The sequence below is a fragment of the Bubalus kerabau genome, unplaced genomic scaffold (assembly GCF_029407905.1).
Source record: "Bubalus kerabau isolate K-KA32 ecotype Philippines breed swamp buffalo unplaced genomic scaffold, PCC_UOA_SB_1v2 scaffold_91, whole genome shotgun sequence".
Classification (NCBI taxonomy): Eukaryota; Metazoa; Chordata; class Mammalia; order Artiodactyla; family Bovidae; genus Bubalus; species Bubalus kerabau.
Window position 1 is genome coordinate 99,067 of NW_026577945.1, and position 12,796 is coordinate 111,862.

General features: G+C 43.9%; 1 protein-coding gene across 50 annotated transcripts in view; it reads right to left on the minus strand.

Moving 5' to 3' along the window:
- Positions 1–253: 253 nt before the first annotated feature.
- Positions 254–12,796, minus strand: part of LOC129641168 (uncharacterized) — a 29,031-nt gene continuing 16,488 nt past the window's right edge. For 38 of the 50 annotated variants that reach the window (XR_008709184.1, XR_008709178.1, XR_008709163.1 and 35 more), the window contains 2 exons: positions 5,987–6,093; positions 5,443–5,645 (listed from right to left, as the gene is read on the minus strand). Coding sequence is in view for 4 of the 50 variants with exons in the window: in XM_055565949.1 (XP_055421924.1) it covers positions 2,031–2,039; positions 2,135–2,260; positions 5,590–5,645; positions 5,987–6,093 (298 nt within the window). In the remaining 46 variants the exon portion in view is untranslated. Of the gene's footprint in view, positions 2,040–2,134; positions 2,261–5,442; positions 5,646–5,986; positions 6,094–8,058; positions 8,114–12,796 lie in introns of those variants that run through there. The other 12 variants (XR_008709191.1, XR_008709194.1, XR_008709192.1 and 9 more) reach the window with 8 other exon arrangements.

Here is a 12,796-nt window from a genome sequence, read left to right on the forward strand (position 1 = left end):
ACGCACACAGAGTGTCTGCGTTCACTTATGTACAGGCTTATGTACACTAGAGCTCTCCTACAGAGCAAAGACATGTGGATGTGGTTTTGCCTTTCCCTATGAGTTTGGGTCCCTTATCTCAGCCCCAGCCCCGGGGAAACTGTCCCTGAGAAAATACTTACAATAAGTGGTTTGTCCGTCAGCTGGGAAGCGAAGTTCACCGAATGCGGGTAAACGAAGCCTCCCTTGTAGAAGGAGAGGCAGCCAACTGGTGTGTGTTTGCAAGCGTGTATTTGGAAGGAACAGGTTAGCTTCTACAATGGGAGACGTCCAGATCTTCTCAGAGGACCGAAACTCAGAGTCAGGGCTGAGCTCAGTGTCAGGGCCGAGCATCTTGCATGCCATCTGTGAACCATGTAATGACATTCCTAGGTTATAGTGGCATTGCCCATGAAGGAGCAGGCTGCGGCACTCTGTCAGACATGTTTGGGCGCATTACTCTGCTCAGCTCCACTATTTCCTTTCATGTACATTTTGGTCTCTAGGCCCGGTATCGAGGGGCGCACACAGGGTGTTTTCCTGCAGGATCCAAGAATGTTCCAGACAGTCCTAGGCTCACTAGCTGTTGCTAGGTCGCACATTATGCTATACTTATCGTTAACAGTAAAAATACTATTGGAGCTCTAATTATGTTTTTTTTCTTTTTACTTGCAATGCTAGTGATAGAACCAAAGGCTGCTATCTATATCAAACAAGAGAAACGTAAAGGAAACTAAGCAATTTTATGTAATCACATTGCCGTGGTCCTATACAGTAAACTAGAAATTCAAGGGACATGATTTTTCTGAATGCAGGAGACTCCAGTTTCATTCCAGGGTCTGGAAGATTCCCTGGAGAAGGTACAAGCTACCACTCCAGTATTCTGGCCTAGAGAATGCCATGGACTGTATAGTCCATGGGGTCACAAAGAGTCAGGCACCACTGAGCCACTTTCACTTTCACATGCGGATATTATGTAAAAAAAAATGTGGTAACAGATCTAGAACCTTTGGCAAGCTAACGAATGAGTAATCTAAATATGAATAATCAACTTTGTCCTGCATGGTGATTACTGTCTGGTATTTGCTTTGAGAGCAGTTGAACTCCTCATTATTAAAGAGAAATAATCCTTTCCTCTCTGAAGCATTTGTGGACCATTCAGTTGGGTGTGGTGAATAAAATACTTAAGGATCTACTACATAAAAATGCAATAGTCAAAGCACAATATTTTTTCGCTCCGTTTCTCAAAGGATGGAATATTTTGTATTTGCCCTGATTTTATGTCTTGACTTCATGTACCATTGTATAGTGACATTTTTAGTTGAAATACAGTAGGACTAAAAATATTGATAGAATACTAATAAATCATGTTGGTATGTGTGGTTGTCACATAGGATTCACAGGAGATTTAAATTCACAGTTGTCAACGTAAAGGATTCATGCTATTTAGCTTCTTCATGAATCTATACCACAAAGGAAGAGCTTTTCGCAACATATTTCACTGAGGGAACTACAAGGATGATAGGCGTAATACTATGTGTCAACTCATGGATTTCTAAGCATTGCTCACAATACAGATCTGCTTTTCAACATCAGGGTTCTTTCAGTGTCCTTGAACAGCATTTGTTTTCCTGTTCAGTTCAGTTCAGTCGCTCGGTCGTGTCCGACTCTTTGCGACCCCCATTGAACCGCAGCATGCCAGACCTCCCTGTCCATCACCAACTCCCAGAGTTTACCCAAACTCGTGACCATTGGGTCGCTGATCTGCTGTCGTCCCCTTCTCCTCCTGTCTTCAATCTTTCCCAACATCAGGGTCTTTTCAAATGAGTCAGCTCTCCAAAAACTGGAGTTTCAGCTTCACCATCAGTCCTTCCGATGAACACCCAGAACGGATTTCCTTTAGGATGGACTGGTTGGATTTCCTTGAAACCCAAGGGACTCTCAAGAGTTTTCTCCAACACCACAGTTCGAAAGCATCCATTCTTCTGTGCTCAGCTTTCTTTATAGTTCACCTATATATTCTGTATACAGAAGAAAAACACTCATGAGTATAAAACTTGTTCACATAAAATGAGTGTATGAATTGTTATCTTCCCGACCCAGGGATCAAACCCACATCACTTCCATATCCTGCGCTGGTAGGCAGAGTATTTACTGACCGTGCTGCCAAGGAATCGATACACATTTCAAGAACCACTGCCATCAGCTTCTCCTGTTCATGACCGAGGTAGGAGAAAGAACGCTGGAAGAAGTACCCATAAGCATATTATTTAGTCAAGGAACTGTTGTTATGCTGGATACTCCAGTTATTACTGGGACAAGTCCGTTCCTCCAATGATGATCGGTATACCTGAAAAATTCTTACAAATTCATGGGATGCGATGTCTATATGATCAATGTGTTCATCTTATGCTACTGCTTCAGGTAGACCTGCCTCAGCATGAAGGACTGCACTTGAAGGGATGCCTACTATTCCAGCTCAAGCAACAGATACTGACGTGCAGATCACTGTCCTTTGTTGAACAGGATCAGCAGTTTGTCAACATAGGTAACACGCCAGAGCAAGCCTTGGGATGCAACTCTGAAAACAGGCTAGGCCCTCTTTTTCCCAAGCCCTGCGATAAAATACGAATCCAAAAAAGAAAAATAGCAACGATTTTGTCAGGACTTCCTCACTTTTGCGTTCTGGATGGCAGGAAGCACACACTGAGGCCAGATGACTGCAGGATTTAATTGTGAGCTAACATTGGGTGGGGTGGAAGCTCATCACTCTAGGAAGAATGTGGCTAAACTAAACAGTTTGACTTTCATTCACTTCATGTGCATAGAGTTCCATAATCCTTTGTTAAGGAATTTAGTAAGTTGTACTTCCTTACCCCTTCACCATCTCTTGGTTTACACGAATGTAAGTTCCTAGTCCAGCACTTATTTATACAACGCGTGTTACAGGTAGTAGTAGTGCATAAATGATGATGAGCAATGACAGGAAGTTTATTTCTTCTCTGTTCGACTTCTCTATTTTTATACAACCAAGCAGTGAAATATACTTACGAATGTGAATATTTTAGTGGTGTGTAGAAATACACAGTGTTGGCACAATAATTATCAGGGTATTGTGTCTTTTTCATATATTCCTTTGGAGATTCTGTTCCATTATATGTATCATAGGATATTCAATACAGTTTCTGAAACTATAGAGTAGGTCCTTGTGGTTTCTTTCATACGTAGTACTATGTAGTTGTTAATACTTCAAACAAAAACTGGTACACAAATATTCATAGCGACCTTATTCACAATAGCCCAAAGGTAGAACCCATTCAAGTGTCCATCGGTGGGTGAATGAATATGCATCACAGGGTATATTCAAAAGCTTGAACAGTATTCTACCATACAAAAAGATAAACTGAAATGGTTCTGCCACTGCGCAAGACACTACAGAAATTACTCCAAAACTAACACATGGAACAAACAGATATTTCAATTCTAATTCATGCTATGTACCCAAAAGGTTTGGAAAAGGGGGCTGAAAAAAAAATGCATATTTCTGCAGTCATAGTCACAACAGCGTGATTCACACTGGCCAACAAACAGAGGCAATCTAAGTGTCCATGGACAGCCAGTTCCATAAACAAACTGTGGTAGACACACAATGGAATCTGATTCAGCCCTTCAAAGTCGGTAATTCTGACAATGCCACAATGTGGACGAACCTTATGGTCATTATATTAAGTGAAATAAACCAAAATAGGAGAAACGTTCCGTGATTCCACTAGTATGAAATATCCAAACAAGTCAAGTCCAAAGCCAGAAGAACAGAAAGGGATTCCCAGGGATCGAAGACAGTTCATGTTTCACAGAACCCGCCCAGTTTCCCTTGGGGAAACTGACTTCTCATGACATCTCCAAAACCGATTATACAAATAATTGGAAGTCATATCCAGTCAAATGAATGTAGATATAATTTTACAATGTATACCAACCTCACTCAAACGTCTCAACAGACAAAAGGCAAAATTGTATCTATGGTACCTCAGCTTTGCTTAAAACTGTATCTACAGTACCTTAGTTCTGCTTATGAAATTTAATAATAAAAAAAAACCACACTAAAGTCTATCCAAAAACGGACATAAAAATTATAACATGAACTTTAAAACATTATAAATTTAAACTGTGAAAAACCTTTTTCACACAACTTAAATGCAAGCCACAGAAAAATGTATTGACAAAATACATATATGATAAAGGATCGTACTCCAAATATACCAAAATATCTGGAACAAACAACATCATTAAAAGAGTGTAAATCTGAACTCCTGGTCAAATGAAAGATACAGATAGTAAATCAGCATATCAAAAATACTCAAAATCATATGTCATTAGGAAATTACAAGGTAAAACAGCAGTGAAGTAGCACTGCACACCTATTAGATCCAGTAAGCTCAAAAAGGGGAAGGGGGCGCGGGGCTTCTCTGGTGGCTCAGTGGTAAAGAATCTGCGTGATGATGCAAGACACTCAAGTTCGATCCCTTACCCAGGAAGATCCCACGTGCCAGAGAAACTTAGCTGGATTTTTCCACAGCTAAACAAGGCTCACCTGTGACCTGAACACTACACGCCTAGCACTTACTAAACAGCTTTGAAAAAGTGTCCAGACAAAAAGTATCACACAATTACACACAGCTCTACTTCTAAGACCTAAAGACTTTCAAATATCAGGATGTCTTCGGGCGATGACTGTGTAAGCAAATTGGGATACATCCAAAGTGAAGGGAAGCAAATGCTACCCCAAAATATACCACTTCAGCATGAAAATTAGTTGGACCTAATTAACTTTCTTTTTCTTAAGAGGACACATGCTCATCTCTCACACCCAAGTTCAAGACGGCTCTTCTGTGAGTCACATTTACAAGAGAAATCTCATTTCAAAGGAATCCTCGACCAGATAGAAGGATGACAGTCTTGTGAAACTCTTTTTTTTTTTTAAATCAATAGGAAAACCTAAGATGTAAATCTGTAGAACGACCATATCCTTCCTTTCCTTTGGTTTTATTTTTATTAATATTGATTTTTTTTTTTTTTTTTTGTATTTGGCTGCACCAGATCGACCTTCATTGAAGCCAGCCAGATATTTAGGTAAAGGATGCAACTCTGCGTTGTGGCATGGGAGATCTAGTTCTCGGAAAAGGGATTGAACCTGGGTCACCTTCTTTGGGAGTGTCCAGTCTTAGCTACTGGACCACCAGGAAGCCCCTGGTTTGGTTTTAGATGAAGATGGTATCTAACGTGATATCTTGGGCCATTTCAGTCACTGACTCAGTTTCCTGAGTTTCTTCAAAGCACGCATGAGGTACACATAATAAACCGGTGTGCAAAACAAGGAAAGGGAGTTCATACTACAACACTGTATGCTTACAAATAGCTAAATGGTAAATGGCATGTTATTTATTTTTAATTACTATGGAGAAAAAAAAAGAATGCAGGATTCACACATTTTATAACATGAATAAACATTAAAACCATCTTTAGCGAAAAATATCCATATAGAAAAGGCCACACAGATCCCATATTCACCGTCTGCTCTAAGTCCATCAAGTTTGTCCAAATCAACGTACATCTCCATAGCATTCCTAAAAAAAAAGGGGGGGGGGTGGGAAGAAAAGATATATTCATACAATTGAACAACTGCTGAAAGGGAAGTGGGGCTGTGGATTACATTATAGTGCAGAAATCAAATGATGTCCTGATTTTGGAGATTATGTGGAGGTTCTGCAGGAGAATGCACCCACTTTGAATAAAACACATAGAGTGATTTAGATGATGTGGCAAATGCGAGCACTTTTTCCCTTTGCTAGGAGTTTTCTGTACATTTTACCCAGAAAGGAAATTATGTTTCAAAACAAACAAGTCGATACCATAAAAGAAAATCGAATTAGACAGGCAGAAAATTTTCTATAGAGTTCAGACTTACCCAGGCGAAGTTCAAGGGAAGCTGTGATGCTCCACTGTCCTTGTAGGAGTCCACATGGAATGAAGAAGTACTGTGGGAAGTCTATTAGTAACCACTGTGCCTTGGGTCTGCAGAACAAACAGATTTTGCAAATAAAATGTTCCCCATAACTTCACAAAAAGTTGTTAGACTACATTCAGTAAAGTTGAATAATTTTCGATCAATTTACAATCATAGAAACTACTACAACTTACAATCCCAATCAATACATAAAAATCACTTGCGTTTCTATAAACTAATAACAAACAGAAACAAACATTAAGAAAATCTCACTTATAATTGCACCCAAAAGAATAAAACATCTAGCAACAAACTTAATCAAGGACATAAAAGACCAGTAGTCAGAAAACTAGAAAGCACTGATAAAGAAACCAAAGAAAACACAAATAAACAGAAAACGACACCACGCTCAAACACTGGAACAAGAGGAATTCAAATGCCCATTTCAAACAAAGCCATCAACAAATACACTGACTGCCATCACAAAATGATATTCAATGGCCTTTTCACAGAAACAGAAATACTCCTACTAGTAGGCTGCTAATATTGAACAGGACCTTAAAGGGCCAAGAAGACTCTGAGAAAGAAGATCACTGCTGGAGATATCTTCCTCTCCGACTTCAAACTACAGCACGGCCCTGTAGTAACCACCACAGTGAGGAACTGGCAGGAACACAGACACAGGGACTCCAGGAAAGAAGAGAGAGCCCAGGAGTGAACCCACATGGACATGGTCAGTTCATGAAAATCAAACGAATGAGCCAAGAGGAAAGGACACTCTCCTGAAGAAACAGGGACAGGAAAACTGGCCAACTACTCAGAAGAACATCTGCGAAGGTCATCCTCTAGGCCATCGAACGGAAATCGAACTGAAAACCTGCCATTTGTACATGGAGCTCTCCCCACCCCCCCCACTCCCCAAGTGCTCTGAGATGGACCTCTGGTCAGCACTCAGCTGCACACAGGAAACATCTACTTCGTCCTCATTTCCCCCTCTTTCAGCGTCTCCCTGCTGGCGGGCACTGAGGCAACCCCTCTCCTCTCAGCTGGGATGCAGCCCCATAACCCCAGAGCCCGAGTCCTGAGGGTCCTGAGGAGACAGAGCTCCCACCAGGGAAGAGCGGGCAGCCCCATGCTCACAGACCTCAGAGGGCTCACTCACAAGCAGCTCTGCTGTGAGCACTCAGACTGGAAGCCCAAACTGAAATGGAGCACAATGGCTCCATGACCCTCCTCAAAACACGGCTAAGGAACAGTCAGAGCCTGGATGGAATGCAGCCATAAAAAGGAACATATTTGAGTCCGCTCTAAGGAAGGGGATGAACCGAGAGCGTATTAAACAGGCAAGTCAGTCAGAAAGAGGAAAACATGGAATCGAGAAGGATGGGTCTGACGAATCTGTTCACATAGCAGCACCGGAGATGCAGACATAGAGGACAGACTTACGGACCAGGGTGGGGAATGGAGAGAGCAACATGGATGCATGTACACCAACATTTGTAAGTAGACAACCAGTGGGATTTGCTGTTAGGACTCAGGGAACTCAAACTGGGGCTCTGTAATAACCTAGAGAGGTGGGGATGGATGGGATGTGGGAGGGAGTTTCCAGAGCGAGGGGACACAAGTACGTCTATGGTTCGTTCGCGTGGATGTATGACAAATCAAACCGATATTGTAAAGCAGTGATCAATCAACTAGAAATAAATAACTGTTTATTAAAAAAAACGAAATGAACAGAAGCACAAACTTTGCAACTAACACCAGAATTCCATTTAAAAAACTATACAATTTGAGAAAACAACAAAAGCTCTCCATGACTTTTGGTCTGGTGATGAGTTCTAACACACAACAAAAAAGCAAAATTACCAAATAGGAATATACATTATTTCAAATATTGACTTTTACAATTTTATACATTGACCTTGTGAAGGACCTTATTCCAGAGAACCAAAAGACACTCTGTTAACTGAACCAGTGACCACCCAACCTTCCAGGCAAAATAGAAGAGAAAAGACCTGCATGAGTCATCTTACCACAGGAGGTCCTGGTAAGGAACAAGGAACTAACAAGCTCCCACCAACCAGGATTCTACAGAGGTCAACAAGAGGTCAGTAAGAGATGGCAGACTGCAGTCCAGAGGTCCTAGCGACTTCCATCTTGCAGCAGAGACCCAGCATAGTCCAAACGAATTCAATGTTGCAACAAATCAATAAACAAATAAAAGGACAGAAGTTCTTTGCACACATGACTGAGATTAGGGGTGAGGCAGTACATGTATGTGCCCGGAAAATCCTAAAGTATAAGAAAGGAAAGAAATTAAAGACAACTCTCAAGCTGTCCAAACTGATAAAAACGAATGATTACACAGTTTTATCTGTATACATTAGCAGATAATAATCTGAAAAGGAAATTTAAAAAATTCCCTTTCAATAATGTCAACATGAATACCACACTTTGCCATGGATGTACTGACGATGACAAGACTGGCACGCTGGAAGTTATACACCCTGGCTGAAAACTGTCCTGAATACATGGACAGATATTCCATAACGATGGAAAGACTTAGGATGGCAATCCCATGGAATGCATCTTCAATCTGAAATGAAGATTCGATATGAGTTGATCGCTCAGAGCTTTTGTGCCATCAACTGTTATTGAAGTATAAAAGAGATAGAGAAAGCTGCTGACTTAGACTTGAGGCGGGGTGTACGCCCTGCTGGGCTCTAGCCAGATATTCTACAGGCACTAGCAGTCAGCTCAGGAAAGAAAGGCACTGTCTCAGGGAATGGCACCAGGCCCCTCCCCCACGACATGCCTTGAGGTCACATTGGCAGCAGGTGAGTCCTCCGGGGCCAAAAACTGATTGACATGAATCTTGAAGAAAGGCAGTATTCCAGGCAACTATAGCATTTCCTTAACATAGATGAGGAGAACAAGGTAGGAGGAAAACATACTGTTTTGTTCAAGTCGTTTCTGAGCCTATTGGGGGAACCGACCTGAAGCCAGAGTCCAGCGGAAATCCATAGGATATGTACATCGCTTAAGACAAACATTTCCTTAGGAACAAAGGCATTGCTTAGCTCAAGGTTTGTCTGCGAAATGCTTACGCATCAGGAGATGGCTCCGAGTTGGGTTTCCACACACAAGAACATGCATGCAAAGGACAAGCCTGCACAGCCCATCTTCCCCCTTTCCCCACAGCCAGCAGCATTTCCAAGTGACCTCCTAAGGCCTTCCCCAAACTACAGGGGCACCTCTGGGTTTCCTGTTTCCCTCACTTCGAACACTTTTCTTTAAAAAAAAAAAATCCCACACACTTCTTGATAGAATGCCACAGTGGAAGGAAAACAGGCCTTCAATATTTAAACCTCCCTGTGCCAAACACTTGGAGCTTGGTTTGGTTTGGTTTTGTGTTGAATTACACCACCACATAATTTAAACTTTTTACAAGTTCTAATCATTCAGTTCCAAAATACCAAACTTTTATTGCACAAGGTCCCCTTGAAAAGGCCCACGCAGCAGGACAGCCACAGATTCGGCCATGAAAGGGCAGCAAGATGCCCTCCCCCCTTCTTTGCTGCCTGGGCGGCCACCAGGGTTTGAAATCCATGCACCCTACTAAGTTTCTAGGGTGCAATTCGTGGACCCTTCCCTTTCCCCTCCCAGCAGGTGCTCCAGGGCCCGCTGGCCTACAAAGTGCCAGAAGCAGGGCTGGGCCAGCCAGCCAAGATTCAGGGTTCTGTCCCTTGGACTTCCAGCGGACCCTAGGCTGCTTGGGAAACCCGCGCAGACTCGGAGATTTTTCAGCAGAGGGGTGGAGCGGTAAAGGCCTTGACCCCAAAGGCGAGGCCTTTCTGCGACCGCCAGGTGGGGGAGCTCCGAGAACGTGCCAACAGAGGGCGGAATACGTGGTTCCCTGCTCCACGCAGTCCCAGTGCCCTGACCCGTGGTCCGCACCCCTCCGCTGCGCCCACTGGATGCCGATCCTTGGGGACCCAGGAGCGCACGAAATGGGCGTGCCCAGCCGCAATGGCGACCCCCGAGAGCACAACTGGGAAGCCCTCCCCCACCCCCGCCAGGAGCCCACCCCAGCCGAGACCGGACCCCGCCCCGCGCCGCCCGGGTTCGCCCCGCCCCTGCCGCGCTCCCGGTGCCTTCCCAGCCACAGTGGGGACCCCGGAGAACACAACTGAGACCGCCCCCCACCCCCTCCCCACCGGAACCCCGACCCACGCCGCCAGGGTTCGCCCCACTCCTGGCGCGGTGCGCTGCTCACCTTCACCGGGGGCTCCCGGTGAGCCCCGCCCCCACGCCCGGTTCCAGGAGAGGCTCTGGCTACTGCCGCCAGTTCAAACAGGAGGACAATACATCCACCCCACAGGGACAATCCAAGCTGTCTATGATTTAGGGATCAAACGAGGACTACAGCAAGGCAAGGTGACCTGACCTAGGAGGGCCATGAGAGTCTATAGAACCAGACAAAGTTGGTTACCAAGGAAACTTTTTTCCTTGGAACCGGGAAAGCTGGTTCTTTGCATATGCAATGACCAACAATTAGCTTGTTACCCAAGCCTGCCTCGCTGCCACCCCCACCCCCACCCCCATCCCCCACTCCCCAGGAGACCGGCTCAAAGAAATATTTTAAATCTCAGGCGGAAAACTGGAAGATGTCTTGTCTCTCTCTCTGGATTTAGGTATGTGTCAGTGTGAGCCTTGTGGTTTTTGATAATATTGCTCAAGTTCTGAGTTCTGATTTCAATGGTCTCAAGACAAGGCAGCGCTTCCAAATCAAACTGCTGGAAATACAAGAAAACATTGACCTAAATGAACGTCAGAGTCCCGTGAACTGGGAACTAGTCAATATGAAATATCTAGTATTTTTGGTTTTGCTCCTCCACTATAGACATGTCTAAGAGTCAACAACATTAAGCACAACATGTTCATAGTGCCTAGGTTTCCTTTGAGGTAAAAATTGCTCTATTGTTATATCTGTCACAAGCCTGTCAGCAAGAAAGTACCTGGAAACGACAACATCAAAAGAAAAAAACGTAAATGTGATATGAGCTTTTAGACAAACTCTTAACAATGATTATACTCTAAAATATCTGCCTCTCATAGTCTTGATTGAAGGCAGAGGAGAAGGGGACGACAGAGGATAAAATGGTTGGATGGCATCACTGACCTGATGGAGATGAGTTTGAGCAAGCCCCTGGACTTGGTGACGGACACGGAAGCCTGGCATCCTGCAGGCCACCGGGTCCCAAAGAGTCAGACACGACTGAGCAACTGAACTGAACTGAACTGAAAAACGTTTCTCCAGGTGTTTTGGTTCCCCGAGTTTCTATCCTTGTGCTAAACCAAGTGACGACAGTGTATTTCATAGCTAGGTCATTTCCAAAGAAATGAAAGTTCTGAAACACTCACGACTTGAACGGACCTCCCTTTTACACAGAAACAAAAGAGATTTTTGACTCTCCATGAATAGTGTCTGGCACCATCCTGACATGTTAAATGTAAGAAAGCAATTGTTTTGTTTTGTTCTCTTCTGTTCTTGTTGGTGGGGGGTGGCGCGCTATATCGAATGCCAGTATAAAAGTCAGTTCTTGGTTGCTGAAGGGAAATGTATGACTTGTTATTACAAGAAGGTATGTGGAATGCAATGGCACTTGAGGAAGGAAAACGAAGTAGTTCTGTCTTACAGGCGGCAGTTTCAGGATGGGAGAAGCAAAGGAATGGGTACAGAATGGGATAAGGAGGTGGTAGGGAAAGTGGACCCCCAGAAAAGAGTTCTGTGCCTAGCACAAGTTTTCTTGAGATGTGGAACTGCCTTTGCTAATGGAGTTTCAGTTTCTTTACCTCTTAAGTGATCTCTTCTAGGTGGACCTAGGACAGAAATCTTTGGTTAGCTTTGGCTACGTGGAGAAGTAGTGTTTCACGGTGACATATGTGATCCTACCTGACTGTTCTCAACCCTTTTGATATCGATGCACTGCTTCTGCTGCTGCTGCCGCCGCTGCTAAGTCGTTTCAGTCGTGTCCGGCTCTGTGCGACCCCGTAGACGGCAGCCCACCAGGCCCCGCAGTTCCTGGGGTTCTCTAGGCAAGAACACTGGAGGGGGTTGCCATTTCCTCCTCCCATGCATGAAAGTGAAAAGTGAACGTGAAGTCGCTCAGTGGTGTCCGACTCTTAGCGACCCCATGGACTGCAGCCTACCAGGCTCCTGCGTCCATGGGATTTTCCACGCAAGAGTACTGGAGTGGGGTGCCATTGCCTTCTCCCATATCTATGCACAAGCCTGCCTAAATAATTGACTTCTAGCTAGCTTTGGGATGCCAATGACCATCCACCCTTACCAGGCAACAGAGAAGAGAAAACACTTACCACAGGAGGTCCTGGTAAGGAACAAGGAACTAACAAGCTCCCACCAACCAGGATTCTGCAGAGGTCAACAAGAGGTCAGTAAGAGATGGCAGACTGCAGTCCAGAGGTCCTAGCGACTTCCATCTTGCAGCAGAGACCCAGCATAGTCCAAACGAATTCAATGTTGCAACAAATCAATAAACAAATAAAAGGACAGAAGTTCTTTGCACACATGACTGAGATTAGGGGTGAGGCAGTACATGTATGTGCCCGGAAAATCCTAAAGTATAAGAAAGGAAAGAAATTAAAGACAACTCTCAAGCTGTCCAAACTGATAAAAACGAATGATTACACAGTTTTCTCTGTATACATTAGCAGATAATAATCTGAAAAGGAAATTAAAAAAATTCC